At 39.7% G+C, this 17,109-nt stretch overlaps 1 protein-coding gene across 15 annotated transcripts in view; it reads left to right on the forward strand.

Annotated features, from left to right (window-relative positions):
- KAT6B (lysine acetyltransferase 6B) overlaps positions 1 to 17,109 on the forward strand; it is a 200,977-nt gene that overhangs the window by 127,180 nt on the left and 56,688 nt on the right. For all 15 annotated transcript variants that reach the window (XM_075072776.1, XM_075072778.1, XM_075072766.1 and 12 more), the window contains 2 exons: positions 4,535 to 4,696; positions 12,482 to 12,575. In XM_075072776.1, the coding sequence (XP_074928877.1) occupies positions 4,535 to 4,696; positions 12,482 to 12,575 (256 nt within the window). The remainder of the gene's footprint in view (positions 1 to 4,534; positions 4,697 to 12,481; positions 12,576 to 17,109) is intronic.

A 17,109-nucleotide genomic window follows, 5' to 3' on the forward strand; every position in this document is an offset into this window, starting at 1 on the left:
TGGGGAAGGAAGAGAACAATGAGCATGACCATTGACTGACTATAGAAAATGCAAAGGTAACATTTTCCTCACTTAAGTTTGCTGCATGGTTGATTTAGGACTCTAGGAGAGAGATCACTTGATAGTTACCTGTTAGGTTCACTTCCTCTGGGACACCTGGCATTGGTCACTGTTGGTAGATAGGGTACTGGGCTGGATGGATCTTTGGTCTGACCCAGTATGGCCAATCTTATGTTCAGAAGTTTAAATTTTGAAACTAAAGTTATTCCCCCTACAGAGAGCTTGAGAAATATCTCCTGAGGCATTCTGCCAGGGTGTGTTGGGTCCCAGGCTGAACCTGTTAGCTATCTGTATTACTTTCACAGCCTGTTGCAAGTCGGGTCAAAGTAAACTGCCTTTAATTTAATTAGTTCGGAAATTAAACCGAGTAGAATATAATTCTTCGGGACATTTTGGAGCTAATCTCTTAAGGACTTTTGTCCACATGCTCCGCTGTGAAAAGACCCTTGAGCTTAACTAATGAGTATTCTGTATCATGGCTTCAAGTGTCATTGCTGCTCCCAATTACCCTAACCTACTTATTCGTATTTCTTAAGCACCAGTACCAACACTACTAGCAGAAAAGACTTCCAGGGTCTTAGGACCATCTTAATTCTCTCAGAAGAATGGCACAAGTTATTTCTGACTATCAATACTTAAAAATAATTCTGAATTTTAAAAAATGTCACTACCTAGCACTTTCATATTGTGTAAATATATTTGTTACCCTTGCAAGTATGCTTGTCTATTCCATGTCCTGAAATACTGATATGTAATCGGGTGGAGTCCCCATGCAACTGAACCAAACCTTAAGACTTGTTCTAGTCATTCACAGATTTCATCTTCTTAACTAAAAGAAAATTCTGAATTAAAACTGCACCAACCCCAGCCAATGCGACTCGTGGAGGGGCACAAAGGGTCACATGACCCTCCCCAAAATGCTGAGGGAGGGTGGGGGGGGCAAGGCCAACAGCTAGAAAGATGAAGGGGCAAGGCCAGAACCATAAGAGAAGAAGTGGGGCCAGAGCCTCTCCTCTTCCAGCCATGCTGCCTGGTGCAGCACGCAGCAGCTACGCTCTCCCAGGCAGCCTTCAGCCATGCTGCCTACAGTCCAGGCAGGCAGCATGGCCAGAGGCTGCCAGGGAGAGTGCATTAGTGGCTCCACACATGCCAGGGGGACTAGAGCAGAGTGCGGGGCTCCCGGGCTGGGGGTGGGGACGAGTTGGGGGGAGGAGTCACATGGGGAGCGGGACAGGGAGGAGTCACGGGGGTCACATCCCCCCCCTTTTAGCTGGTGCCCCCTTAGTGTTCCTCCTACTAGTCGCTCATTTCCCCCAGCCTACATTTTTTTTTCCTCCCACATATTTCTGCTCCTATGGTTTTCCCATGATACAGGTGAGCCACACCCTAGATCTCTCATCCAGAGAGTTACTCCTACCTTCCTTAAACTTTCCCAGAGTATAAAAAGCCACACATTTCCTAGTGAGTCACCAGTGAACATGATTAACCTGTTCCTCTCTGCTGGATTCTTCTAATATCTGCTAATACAGAGTAGGGCAACAGGTGAATCTGCCACTATGTTAGTGTCGTTCTGTGAGCTGCCATCAATCCATAGATCAAAACTTATTCAGTCCTTCATTTTTCTTTTTTTAAGTATTCTTAAGGGTCTCTCAGAAAGAGCCATGGAAGAGAGAATATTTTGTGGAAGGAAAATCTGGATTCATCAGATGGCCCTTTTTTCCTTCTGTACTTGAGACACTTTGATAGGATTACTGAAACTCTTGAAGACTAACTTTTCCAGTTTGGTTGAAGTGTTGGCTCAGGCCATTACTTCTGATTTTGATAGCTGCAGAAACTCAGTGAGGAGTTGATAAAAATTTCTGCGGACTTCCAACAAGATACAGTGACTTTACCCCTTAATTCCCTGCGTGACAGGACAGAGAAGGGGATAGGCTCTTATTCTCCTTCTGTTTCTCCAAGGAGCAGAAAATGCCCCAGGGCATCTTATGTTTATGTATGCCTTCCTTCCAGTGCAAAACTTTGACAAATCTAAGAGGAGACTTATTGTCATAATTTATTACTCCATTCTAGTCTAGCAAACATTGGTGTCTGAGACTGTAGTCCATTTTTCCCCATTGAACTGCTGAACAAGCTGGTCTTATCAGAAAGTTATGGAATGCCTTTCCATCTTCACATGAGTGCTCTTTCACAAAATAGCGTATAGAATATTTTAAAGGATTGTCTGTTTCTAGGATTTTTTTTTAATATCAAGGAAGTCTTCAATTGAAATAACATAACAATTGGATACTTCCTCTTTTAGGAGAGTTGAAAAACAAAATCCAATATTCATTGCCAACATTTTTAGAGGAACTGAAATGTCTTCAGTTAACCATTACAAGTTTTTAAAAATCTAATTAAGGCCGACTTTATCACTTGTTTTTATCACTTGTCTGCATGTGTGTAAAAAACCAAAAAAATCCCCAGTTTTGTACAAGAGAGTCAGTTGCATAAGTGTGCTTAAAATACTTCTGAAATTGTAAGATGCTTTTATGTATCTCACATATAGTATCTCAGAGCAGTAACCGTGTTAGTCTGCATAAGCAAAAAATACGAGGAGTACTTGTGTCACCGTGGAGACTAACAAATTTATTTGAGCATAAGCTGTCATGGGCTCAAACCCACTTCATTGGATGCATACAGTGGAAAATATAGTAGGAAGATCGTATACACAGAGAACATGAAAAAATGGGTGTTGCCATACTAACTATAACGAGAGTGATCAATTAAGGTGGGCTATTATCTGCAGGAAAGAGAAAAACATGTAGTGATAATCAGGATGGCCCATTGCCAATAGTTGACAAGAAGGTGCAGATAACAGTAGGGGAAAAATAATTAGCGTGAGGAAATAGTTTTTACTTTATGTAATGACCTATCCACTCCCAGTCTTTATTCAAGCCTAATTTAGTGGTGTCCAGTTTGCAAATTAATTCCAATTCTGCAGTTTCTCTTTGGAGTCTGTTTTTGAAGTTTTTTTCGTGGAGTATTACGACTTTGAAGTCTCTAATTGAGTGACCAGGGAGGTTGAAGTGTTCTCCAACTGGTTTTTGAATGTTATGATTCTTGAGGTCTGATTTGTGTCCATTTATTCTTTTGCATGGAGAAGTAAAAACTATTTCCCTGTGCTAATTTTCCCCCTACTGTTACTCACACCTTCTTATCAACTGTTGGAAATGGGCCATCCTGATTATCACTACAAACGTTTTTTTTTCCTGCTGCTAATAGCCCACCTTAATTGATCATTCTCATCATAGTTAGTATGGCAACACCCATTTTTTCATGTTCTCTGTGTATATAGATCTTCCTATTGTATTTTCCACTGCATGCATCCGATGAAGTGAGTTTTAGCCCACGAAAGCTTATGCTCAAATAAGTTTGTTAGTCTCTAAGGTGCCACAAGTACTCCTTGTTCTTTTTGATAAAAGTATTTGTATCAGTAGTTCTTAACTCATAAGTAATGTTTTTTATCTTAAGCTTACTTACAGGTATTGTCTTATCCACCCCCAGATATCCATATGAGGTTAGTGCTTACCCACTTTACAGCAGGTAAAGCAGAGATTTGTCCAAGCCACACCAGAAACTGACTCTGGCAATGGATTATAATAGAGGAATTTCTTCCTGGTGCTGTGCCTAGACCAGAAGGCTCTCTGTGTAAATGAAATACAGATGGTCCCATCGTCAAAGAACTCTAGTTACAAGTAATCTTTCCGTGAAGAAGTATCTTAGGGAAAGACTCGGCTGCTCACATTGACTATGCTCTTCATTTCAGGGAGAAACTGATTGTGATCAAAGAAATCTGCACTTGTGCCTAGCCTGTCTGCAACCATCAGTATCACAGCTTGATTCTTTATACTTATGACAGACTAATTATGGTATTTAGCTTGAAAATTTACTTCTCTTGCTCAGTAGCATCTTTGCTCCAGTGTAGAATTCTTATCTTCTCTAATTATATCTAAAATACTGCAGTGTATAATACCAAAGTGACATCCCATTTGCTGGCCCTGCACTTCAGGGACTCAGAATAATGCAGTTCAGTCTGTTCTACTTTTGGAGGGCAGCTCCTTCAATAATGATCCAGAGCTTAAGATAGCTTTAATAATATTTGCATTATCTGCTATTCATATCTGTTTGATTATAGGGCAATAAGTGAAAGAGATGTAACCAAGTCTGACTGGACCAATTATCAGATCAGATAACCTTGATTGTTTGAGAAATCCAGATCTTCTGAAGGTTCTTGCTAATGCAAACAATTAGCACTAATAGAGAATTTCTATTCTGAAATTAACATTTTTCCCCTTAATACTACATTTTTCAGGTTTTCTTAAAGGATACTGTAAGTACAAGATACCATTTTCTGTGAAATAATATATGAGAAATAATGGTTTTGTGGGAAATAAATTTATCAGTGTGGTGATTTTTTTTTTTTTTTTTTTTTTAGGTCGATGGAAATGTGAGCAAAATTTATTGCCAAAATCTTTGCTTGTTAGCCAAGCTCTTTCTGGACCACAAAACGTTGTATTATGATGTTGAGCCATTCCTTTTCTATGTTCTTACAAAAAATGATGAAAAAGGCTGTCACTTAGTTGGATATTTCTCTAAGGTAAAGCAATATCTCTGTATGCTTTTTAATATTAACAATTCATAATTTTTCCACTGTTAAAAATTATGCTTCTTATTCAAGTATTTTTGCGTATGTAATTTCAATAGTTGAAGACAGTTTTTAAAATTTGAAATCCGATCTGCAAGTCTCATAAAATTGTTCACTGTCTGATAGACAATAACAATATCTTTATTCCCCCTCAAAACACTTACAGTAACTGAGAAAAGTTCTATGTGTATTCAGTAGAGCTGTCAATTAATTGCAGTTAAATCACGCAATTAACTAAAAAAAATAATTAATCGAGGTTAAAAAAATTAATCTCTGCTTTAATCACGCTGTTAAACAATAGATTGCCCATTGAAATTTATTGAATATTTTTTTTCTATATTTTTTAAAATATATTGATTTCAATTACAACACACTATACGAAGTTGACAGTGCTCACTTTATATTATTTTTATTACAAATATTTGCACTGTAAAAATGGCAAACAATAGAAATAGTATTTTTCAATTTGCCTCATCCAAGTACTATAGTGCAATCTCTTTATTGTGTAAGTGAAACTTACAAATATAGATTTTTTTGTTACATAACTGCACTCAAAAACAGTACAATTTAAAATTTTAGAGCCTACAAGTCCACTGAGTCCTACTTCTTGTTCAGCCAATTGCTAAGACAAAGAAGTTTTGTTTACATTTCTGAGAGATAATGCTGGCAGCTTCTTATTTACATCACCTGAAAGTGAGAGCAGGTGTTCGCATGGCACTTCTGTAGCCCGCATTGCAAGGCATTTACTTGCCAGTTCTGTTAAACATTTGTATGCCCCTTTGTGCTTCGGCCACCATTCCAGAGGACATGCTTCCATGCTGAAGATGCTCATTTAAAAATAAATAAATGCATTAATTAAATTTGACTGAACTCCTTGCGGGAGAATTGTATGTCTCCTGCTCTGTTTTATCCGCATTCTGCCATATATTTCACGTTATAGCAGTCTTCGGATCATGATCCAGCACGTTGTTCATTTTAAGAACACTTTCACTGCAGATTTGGCAAAACACAAAGAAGGTACCAATGTGAGATTTCTAAAGATAGCTACGTCACTCAACCCAAGGTTTAAGAATCTGCAGTGCCTTCCAAAATCTGAGAGGGACAGGGTGTAGAGCATGCTTTCAGAAGTTTTAAAAGAGCAACACGCCGATGCGGAAACTGCAGAACCTGAACCACCAAAAAAGAAAATCAACCTTTCTGCCAGTGGCATTTGACTCAAATGATGAAAATGAACACGGCGTCGGTCCGTACTGCTTTGGATGGTTATCGAGCAGAACCCATTATCAAGATGGATACATATCCTCTGGAATGGTGGGTGAAGTATGGTGTGACAGATTGGATCACAGCAACCCCCTCGGGACTGCCACCTGGTGTGCTTAGACTACCTTTGAGCCTGTTTTCCGTGCCAGCTTTGGATTTCAGTGCCCAGGTCTGTACAACATGCCCCACAAGCTGCAGGCTTAATTGAAAACAGCTTAAGAAGTGCTCCTGTCTCCTCTGCTCAGATACCCAACTCCCAATGGGGTCCAAACCCCGATAACTCTGTTTTACCCTTTATAAAGCTTATACAGGATAAAGTCATAAATTGTCCGCCCTCTATAACATGGATAAAGAGAGATGCACAGCTGTTTGCCCCCCGAGGTATTACTACATACTCTTGGTTTTACTCTGGTAAAAAGTGATTTTATGAAATACAAAAGGTAGTATTTAAGTGGTTCCAAGTAATAACAGACAGAACAAAGTGAATTTACTGTGCAAAATAAAATAAAACACGCAAGTCTAAACCTAATACAATGAGAAAGTGATTACAGATATAAACTCACCCTCAGAGATGTTTCAGTAAGCTTCTGTCACAGACTGGACGCCTTCCTAGTCTGGGCCCAATCCTTTCCCCTGGTACAGTCCTTGTTCCAACTCAGATGGTAGCTAGGGGATTTCTCATGTCTGCAGCCCCCTTTTTTTCTGTTCCACCCTCTTATATATTTTCTGCAAAAGGCGGGAATCCTTTATCCCTCTCTGGGTTCCCATCTCTCCTTCTTCTAAATGGAAGAACATCAGGTTAAAGATGGATTCCAGTTCAGGTGACATGATCACATGTCACTGTAAGACTACATTACCCACTTGCCAGCACACAGGTATACAGGAAGACTTACAAGTAAACAGAGCCATCTACAGTCAGTTGTTCTAGTTGATGGGAGCCATCAAGATTCTGAACTACCATTAATGGCCCACACTTTGCATAACTACAATAACACCTCAGAGTTATATTTCATATTTCTAGTTTCAGATACAAGAGCGATAAATTTATACAAATAGGATGACCACACTCAATAGTTTATAAGCTTTGTAAGGATACCTTACAAGAGACGTTTTGCATGAAGCATATTCCAGTTACATTATATTCACACTCATTAGCATATTTTCATAAAATCATATAGAGTGCAATGTCACAGCCAGGTATAACAGTGCCATGTGGATGCCTATTCTCACTTTCAGGTGATACTATAAACAAGAAGCAGGCAGCATTATCTTCTGCAAATGTAAAGAAACTTGTTTGTATGAACAAGAAGTTGGACTGAGTGGACTTTTAGGCTCTACAAAGTTTTACATTTTTTTATTTCTGAATGCAGTTTTTTTGTATATAATTCTACATTTGTAAGTTCAACTTTCATGATAAAGAGATTGCACTACAGTATTTATATTTGGTGAACTGAAAAATACTATTTCTTTTGTTTTTTTGTAGTGCAAATATTTGTAATAAAAAAGAAATATAAAGTGAGCACTGTACACTTTGTATTCTGTGTTTGTAATTGAAATCAATATATTTGAAAATGTAGAAAATACCCCAAACTATTTAAATAAATGGTATTCTATTATAGTTTAATAGTGCAATTAATCGTGATTACTTTTTTGATCGCTTGACAGCCCTAGTATTCAGTTAAGTCTGTTTTTACTGGTTATCTGGTGATTTATAATTGTTCAGTTTGACATGAAATCTTTTTCTATACAGTTCACTTAGTTACAGATTCTGCATAGATACACTGTACTACACCTGGTTTTCAAAAGTTTTAGATGTACAAATTTAGGCACAATTTACATGTGTATTTACAGATGTATTTTGGTAAAACTTGCTATTTACACATATAACAAATGACCATTTCTGTTCATCCTTGGTCGCTTGTGTGCATAAATACCTGACTTTTTTTGCAGTTTTTAATTGCACATTAAACTTTTGAAAATCAAGCCCTAAGTTACTAATTTTCATAGTGGATGTCTTTATGACTTGTGGTGATACTTCGAATTTTAAAACAAAAATCCCAATTATTGCTAAGAGGGAATTTCCTCCGTATTGCCTTGACAGATGTTATAGTAAAATTAACTGTAAGGTAAAAGTAGAATTTCTTGGAATAGGGAGAAACTATATTTGTTTGTCAACTTTCAAGTCAGAGGTTTGGTTTGTCAGTGGCTTCCAAACTAACATGTCATGCTATCATTTTTATCTTTGGAAATTAGATGATTTTTCTCATTTTCCTTCAGATTGCTCTTAACAAAAAAGATCTGAAATAATTTTTTTTAATGAGATTTGTTGAAAGTGATTAAGTTGGAGTAGCAGCATAGTCTACTGAGGTGTTTTGGGCCTGATACATTTGTCCTCAAATATAAGGCTTGGAGGGAATCTAAGGCATGGTCTGGACCTAAAACATAAGTCGACCTAGCTACATTGCTCAGGGCAAAATTGAAAAATTTCGTGTCCTATGCAATGCAGTTAAGCCGACCTAAGACCCACTATAGACACCGCTGGATTGACAGAAGTCTTTGACTTAGTTACTACGTCTCAAGAGGAATGGATTTATGACAGCGATGGAAGAATACCACTGTAGCATTTTTATTGTAGACATTCCCTAAGTAACAGCGAGATTGACAGACATAATTTGCACTGCCTCAGACTCTAGAATTTTTCTTATGCCTTTGATCTATTTCCTTGTAGGCCTATTCATTGATTGTAGTTCAGATGATTCGAAGTATGTAGATTACAGATAAAGTAGTACTGCCACTTCTGAAATTGGTACATACCTTCTAGTACATTCATTGTCTGAGGTATCATTCCTAAACTTTACTAGATATAAGGACTTGCAGGAAATGCATTAGCATTCAAAATGAAGACAGGAATTTTTTGCCTCTTTCTCCCCCACCCCGTGGCACCAGTTCAGGAAACCACTGAAATACGTACTTGAATCCCATTGACTTCAATAGGACTTAGCACATGCTGGAGTGCTCTCCTGAATTTGGGGCCCTTTCTTTTTAGTGTTCTGTAGCTAGTATTCTTTTGTGGGCAAAAATTCCCCTGAATCCTTTGCAGTGGGCACAGTAATATTTCAAAGTACATATTATGGCAGTCAGTTCAAGGGGTTTGGAGCCATACTGGAGACTAAGCAGTAGTGTCAGTATAAATCTGCACAAGATGGGATACTTTTATGAAATGTGGCAAAGAGGCAATCGAATTTCATAAGTGAAGGAGCATGATTTGAGGCTGGCTTATTGCCACTTGTGACGGTGACAATTTCCATACTATTCTGGCATCTCCTTACATGTGTTATCCTGAGTAACTTCCTATCAGGTCTGTGCTTGCTGCAGCTTTCTGTTGAATATGTCACCTTGGATTTGAGTGGTCTGATGTAGGTCTTTGATGCTGTTAGCTTTATTTTAAAAAGTTACTTATATTTAATTGCATTACTCCTAAAGACAGGAAGAGGCCTGCCTCAGAACTGTTCTTGTCTGGATTTTGGCATTTTTTGGATACTCCTGCTAAAACAATACTGCCCCTACATTGCATCGAAATTTTAAAAACCAAAAATCCTTCAGACTATATTACAAAGGCTGCTTCCTAGTTTAGTTTCTGTGTCTGCTTTCACCTTTGTCTTAGGCAGTCAGTGTAATCTTTGCCTCTATTAAGTTCATAGTCATGTGATTTTTGTCTTGTCTGAAATGCTGAGATCTGATGGCCCAAGCATTTTTTCTTCACTTTGTAATCAGAGGAGAATGCATTTGTCTGTGGAAAAAAAGTATCACTTCAGTTACACAGTCGTACTAGCATTAAATGTATTTGCTAAAAGGTAGAAGATGAAATGTGGGTGGAAGGCAGTAAGTTATTTAACATGGCAATTGCTGCAAACCTAACTTGCTCTCTTTGGTGAGTGTGTGTATTTTATTTCTGCTTGTATATACTTGACAGAATAATCAATGTCACGTGAAAAGATTTTTTCCCTCATTCTGCACTTAATCTTCATTACAGTGTTTATGCAAGTCCTTGGGATTTTGTTTAATTTCTATAGTTCTGACTTTTTAAATAGTAAAAAAGAAATATTTTAGAGAGTGCATTTGATTAATACTCTCTCCCTTATAATTAATGAATACTTTAGGATTATTCTGCTTTGGTATTGACCAGATATATCTTTTCACCTTTCTGGAATATTTTACAAGGACAGTGGCAGGTGCAGGGAATTGCCCACTTCAGCGGTGCTTTGACATACTTGATCTGTTTCTCCTTCCCTNAAAATTAACTGTAAGGTAAAAGTAGAATTTCTTGGAATAGGGAGAAACTATATTTGTTTGTCAACTTTCAAGTCAGAGGTTTGGTTTGTCAGTGGCTTCCAAACTAACATGTCATGCTATCATTTTTATCTTTGGAAATTAGATGATTTTTCTCATTTTCCTTCAGATTGCTCTTAACAAAAAAGATCTGAAATAATTTTTTTTAATGAGATTTGTTGAAAGTGATTAAGTTGGAGTAGCAGCATAGTCTACTGAGGTGTTTTGGGCCTGATACATTTGTCCTCAAATATAAGGCTTGGAGGGAATCTAAGGCATGGTCTGGACCTAAAACATAAGTCGACCTAGCTACATTGCTCAGGGCAAAATTGAAAAATTTCGTGTCCTATGCAATGCAGTTAAGCCGACCTAAGACCCACTATAGACACCGCTGGATTGACAGAAGTCTTTGACTTAGTTACTACGTCTCAAGAGGAATGGATTTATGACAGCGATGGAAGAATACCACTGTAGCATTTTTATTGTAGACATTCCCTAAGTAACAGCGAGATTGACAGACATAATTTGCACTGCCTCAGACTCTAGAATTTTTCTTATGCCTTTGATCTATTTCCTTGTAGGCCTATTCATTGATTGTAGTTCAGATGATTCGAAGTATGTAGATTACAGATAAAGTAGTACTGCCACTTCTGAAATTGGTACATACCTTCTAGTACATTCATTGTCTGAGGTATCATTCCTAAACTTTACTAGATATAAGGACTTGCAGGAAATGCATTAGCATTCAAAATGAAGACAGGAATTTTTTGCCTCTTTCTCCCCCACCCCGTGGCACCAGTTCAGGAAACCACTGAAATACGTACTTGAATCCCATTGACTTCAATAGGACTTAGCACATGCTGGAGTGCTCTCCTGAATTTGGGGCCCTTTCTTTTCAGTGTTCTGTAGCTAGTATTCTTTTGTGGGCAAAAATTCCCCTGAATCCTTTGCAGTGGGCACAGTAATATTTCAAAGTACATATTATGGCAGTCAGTTCAAGGGGTTTGGAGCCATACTGGAGACTAAGCAGTAGTGTCAGTATAAATCTGCACAAGATGGGATACTTTTATGAAATGTGGCAAAGAGGCAATCGAATTTCATAAGTGAAGGAGCATGATTTGAGGCTGGCTTATTGCCACTTGTGACGGTGACAATTTCCATACTATTCTGGCATCTCCTTACATGTGTTATCCTGAGTAACTTCCTATCAGGTCTGTGCTTGCTGCAGCTTTCTGTTGAATATGTCACCTTGGATTTGAGTGGTCTGATGTAGGTCTTTGATGCTGTTAGCTTTATTTTAAAAAGTTACTTATATTTAATTGCATTACTCCTAAAGACAGGAAGAGGCCTGCCTCAGAACTGTTCTTGTCTGGATTTTGGCATTTTTTGGATACTCCTGCTAAAACAATACTGCCCCTACATTGCATCGAAATTTTAAAAACCAAAAATCCTTCAGACTATATTACAAAGGCTGCTTCCTAGTTTAGTTTCTGTGTCTGCTTTCACCTTTGTCTTAGGCAGTCAGTGTAATCTTTGCCTCTATTAAGTTCATAGTCATGTGATTTTTGTCTTGTCTGAAATGCTGAGATCTGATGGCCCAAGCATTTTTTCTTCACTTTGTAATCAGAGGAGAATGCATTTGTCTGTGGAAAAAAAGTATCACTTCAGTTACACAGTCATACTAGCATTAAATGTATTTGCTAAAAGGTAGAAGATGAAATGTGGGTGGAAGGCAGTAAGTTATTTAACATGGCAATTGCTGCAAACCTAACTTGCTCTCTTTGGTGAGTGTGTGTATTTTATTTCTGCTTGTATATACTTGACAGAATAATCAATGTCACGTGAAAAGATTTTTTCCCTCATTCTGCACTTAATCTTCATTACAGTGTTTATGCAAGTCCTTGGGATTTTGTTTAATTTCTATAGTTCTGACTTTTTAAATAGTAAAAAAGAAATATTTTAGAGAGTGCATTTGATTAATACTCTCTCCCTTATAATTAATGAATACTTTAGGATTATTCTGCTTTGGTATTGACCAGATATATCTTTTCACCTTTCTGGAATATTTTACAAGGACAGTGGCAGGTGCAGGGAATTGCCCACTTCAGCGGTGCTTTGACATACTTGATCTGTTTCTCCTTCCCTCAGGAAAAGCTTTGCCAGCAGAAGTACAATGTCTCCTGCATAATGATCATGCCTCAATATCAAAGGCAAGGATTTGGAAGGTTTCTCATTGATTTCAGTAAGTAAAGTGCTTTATTTTCATTCATGTTCCACAGAGCTGATGATTATGGGAAACAGTAACATATAAAACCTTATTTAACCTGCTTTGTTGTTTTTATCAATAGACAATGGGATTTCTGTTTGTATTTACATAGGGCAGAAAAGCTCCCTGAAGTGAAAAACTTACTGCTGCTCTGTTGTTGTACTCTAGGAAATTGAGAATACATCTCTCTGCAGTAATATTAGCTCACAAAGCTATTACGCTGAATGAATGTCTAAATTACATTCCATTTTGCGCTTCTCATTAGTACAAAAAGAGGCAATTATTTGTGATTAAAGCTAAAGAAGGTGTTAGTCCAAGGCATTCTCCACTTTCTATATCTTTTTTTAACTTGTAATATATTTTTAGCGGAACAATTCTTATGAAAAGAACATATTATTTCAATTTTTCTTTTAAAAATTTTTTAAAAAGCCAGGGAGAGGGAAAGAGGAGTTTAATTACCTACCTTCTCTAGTGAAAATTCTGCTCTTTGTAGCAAATATATAAACTGGCATTCATGGTTGTATCCTTGCTTGCTGCTTTATTATGCAAATCTGTACATCTGACCTATTTGAAAAGCCTACGGATAATTTGTTTAAACATACCCGTGTATCATCCAAAACCCCTCAATTTGAAATCACAATAAAATTCAAAACAAAATTCTGTAGGTAAATGTTCCAGTTAAATGCCTTCTGTGATTTTGAATCTGACTTTGTAATGTCATTTAGAGAGAGGATAGAGAAGCTGGGTTAGCATACGTGAGGAAATGGGAAATTGAGATTTCACTATGATTTTAAAGCATTGTAAGGGTACATGGCATTATAGGCAGTTAAGATAATAGGTAGAGCCCCATGTTTTTAGCAAATACTCAAATTTGGAGAGGTGGGTGGGCCAAACTTGAGTGGCAATACCACCCGTGTGTTGCAACGCCCAGAGCGGGGAGCTGGGCCCAGCCCTGCAGGAGAAGAGCTGCTGCTGTAGTGTGAGTGTAGGGCTGATTCATTCTGCAGCACTCTCCTCCTTCCCCCAGAACCTCCCACCTCAGGGGCAGGGCCCAACCCCCTCTTATAATGGGCTTCGCATGAGGAGACAAACTTCCCAAAAAATTTAAATTTTTTTTATTTATAAATTCTTCATTTTAGAGTTCTAGCAATATGGTTCCTGCCTCAAAGGGGCATGCAAGTGGATTAACATACAAATAAAACACATTGTGGTATAACAGCATGACTAAGACAATAGCTTAGGACTATAAGAGTTTTGATACTCTGTCTTGCACAAAATTCTAACTGCAGCATGACAAAGGCAACACTGGCTTATTTAAAAAACCATTAGATTAATAAATACTCAAGTCTATTAGTGGCCTTTCTATCAATAGCTTTACAAGGCAATTAAGCTTCACAATCTCCCCAGTGAGATATGATACACAGTGATGCACTTGCTCATCCCAACCATGAAAGGCAGCACGCAGTGGAGTGGAAACAACAGCTGTCTAACTGTGCGGTTAAGATTATAACCGGACATTAGGGCAGGAAGTGTTACAGTAATATCCATTCACTACTATTAGATACAGCAGGGGAATTGAGGGTAAATGATGATTTTACTTGAAGTTTGATATTTGCTCCATGGCATGAGGATTAACACTCTGCTCTGATGAACATAGAGATTGTTGAAGCTTTTAACTGAGGCACTCAGGTGGTCAGAACCTCAGTTTTGTGGCCTTATTGAATACCGCAGCATACAGTGAATAGGACCCACATCCTCGTAATAAACACATGCGTAGTATTTGTATTTAGTACTGATGACGCAATTTTTGGGTTCTTTTGTATCTAGATGTTGTTCCTACTGACATTGCACAACGCGGATGACGCTTCAAACTTACGTGTTCCTTGCACGGCCAGCCATGCTTACTGGTGAGAATCTAGCTGGAATAACGAACAAGGGAGTGTTTGTGGCTCTTTAATTCAGTGCCACGAGGGAGTGACAGGCAGCAGGAACTCATGCAGCTTATATATCACAGGACTGCTCTTCCCCTGCCTTCGCTCTCACATCCTTTTTACTTTCCCATGCATTTTTAGTCGAAGGTAGCCAGTCGTTGATAGTAGCCCTGCGGACGTCTGTGTTCGGAATTCTCTTTCTGTAAAGACTGCAGTACAGTCAGAGCCGCCTGGAATTGTTCCCTCATTCTCAGAGATGATTTAGGGGCAGTGTTTCCCTACCCTTGTTCACCATTTGTGCAGCGGAAAGCGCGCTGGCCTAGGCTGGGCTGGTTTACTTTAGCCTGCCGCGTCCGGTCAGGTTGGCCTGATCGCGGTCTCTGCAGTGGCTGCGGTTTGCGCTGCTTGCAGGCCAGTGGGGGTTGCTGTGAAAATGTACTTGTTGCTTCAGCACTAACCAGAGCGAGTGCCCAATTGAACATCTGCTGAGTAGTGGTAAAATTAACGCCACAGCCCATTCTGGCGCTATCAGCACAAAATGACAGTCAAAGTTTAGAAAATATTAAAAGAACATTTATCTGAAACATGGTGCTGCAGAAGTTTTCCATGCAATATTGTGATTTGCACAAGTGTTGGTTAAGATTTGACACTAGTGATATAATACTAAGAAAGTCTTAATTTATCAGGATGTCACATGTAGTACCAAGGGGTCGGCAACCTTCTCCAGCAGCAGTGTGCGAGTCTTCATGTTATTATCTCTAATTTAAGGCTTCGTGTGCGGTAATACATTTTAACGTTTTTGTTTAGAAGTGTCTGCTAAGATAGTCTTATAACATATAACTAAACTCCTGTTATATCTGAAGTAAAGCAAGGTTTTCAAAATGTTTCAGAAGCTTTATTTAAAATTTAAATTAAAATACAGATCTTATTAGTTTAGTGTGATCCTTGCCCTTGCTTTTCCTTGCTGAGTTTTCCAATGTCTGGTGGCATGTATTTAGATACTTTAAGCTGCACGCAGGCTTCTCAGTGATCAGTTGATAACCAGCTGGCAGGAGGTCAGCGGCTGGAACCCCAGATCGGCAGCTGAGGTGAGTGGAGCTGGTGGCTGGTAGGGCTGAGCGAGGCCAGAAGCCTGGACCCAGTCTGGCACGAGGCCTGTGCTGGAATTCCAACCGGAAGCAAGGTGAGTGGGGCTGCGGCGGGGACCCCGGCTGTCAAGGGGCCAGCAGCCAGAACCCCAGAGCGGCAGCAGGCTGAGCAGATCAGCCCACCCAGCTCTGGAGTTTCAGGGGTGGACTGAACATCTCCACCAGCCCCCCTCTTGGTTTCAGCTGCCGGCTCCTGCCAACTGGGGTCTCAGCCTGCTGCCAGCCTGGGATTCCTTCACCCAGGCCAGCAGTGGGCGCTGAATGGGACCAGCGGCAGGACCCCGGCTGGCAAAGGGCCAGCAGTGGGAATCCCAGAGCGGCGGCCAGCTGAGCAGATCAGCCTCCTGCCGCTGTGGGGTTTCCACCACTGGCTCCTGCCAGTTGGGATCTCAGCCCGCTGCCAGTCTGAGGGAAGGAACCCCAGGGAAGCAGCGGGCACTGAGTGGGACCCCGGCTGCCAAGGGACCAGCAGTGGGAACCCCAGAGTGACGGCAGGCTGAGCTTCTGAGTCCGCCGCTGCTCTGGGATTTTGGCTGCCAGCTCCTGCCAGCTGGGGTCTCAGCTCGCTGCTGGCCTGGGGTTTCTTCCCCCAGGCCAGCAGCAGGTGCTGAGTGGAACCAGCAGCAGGACTGCAGCTGGCAAGGGGCCAGTAGCGGGAACCCCCAGAGCGGCAGCAGGCTGAGTGGCTCAGCCCGCCCCACGTGCCATCAAAAATCGGCTCACGTGTCGTAAGTTGCCGACCCCTGGACTAGAGGCTTAACTGAGCATATTAGTGATTCAACTTTCATTAGAAAATGAAAAAAACATGTGTTTTTACTAGAGAATAAATCCTTTCTCCCTCCTCTTCAATTGCAAGGCCCCCAGTTACAGGAGCTGATGTGGCACAAGATTTGATAAGCCTGAGGTGGGGGCCTGTGCCGTTGACCAGCCAAGGGGGGTTGCTCTCTTTATCTGTCATGTTTTCTGGAGGCTTTCTGCATCTACCCACACAAATGAGTTTGGGGAGTGGCAGAGGCAAAATTAGGGATAGAATTGAAATGAGGCTATTGAAGCCATTATTGTACAGCTCCATGGGTCCCTTTGGAAATGTAGGAATAGCCTTTCAGTGCATACATTTTATATTGAAAAATATTGATGCTGTACATCAGGAACAGAAGATGAATGGACCATATAAGTACCTACATAGCTAGAGCTCCTGATTGTCTTGATGGACTGTAGTATGATGTTTGCTTACAGTTGACTGCTGTTCCCCAGAGAAATGAAATTCTGCCAAGTTACTGTAGCAGCATTTTAATTATTCATTTGTATGTTGCCATAAGTATGCATAGTGTTATGCAGTGTGAAGAGTGCCAATCAAATAGGAGATTCCTATCCCCAAAGGGTTTGTTCTAAAGGCACCAACAAAGGCAAACAGTACAGAAAACAGGCTTA

The sequence above is a fragment of the Chelonoidis abingdonii genome, chromosome 15, assembly GCF_003597395.2.
Source record: "Chelonoidis abingdonii isolate Lonesome George chromosome 15, CheloAbing_2.0, whole genome shotgun sequence".
Classification (NCBI taxonomy): domain Eukaryota; kingdom Metazoa; phylum Chordata; order Testudines; family Testudinidae; genus Chelonoidis; species Chelonoidis abingdonii.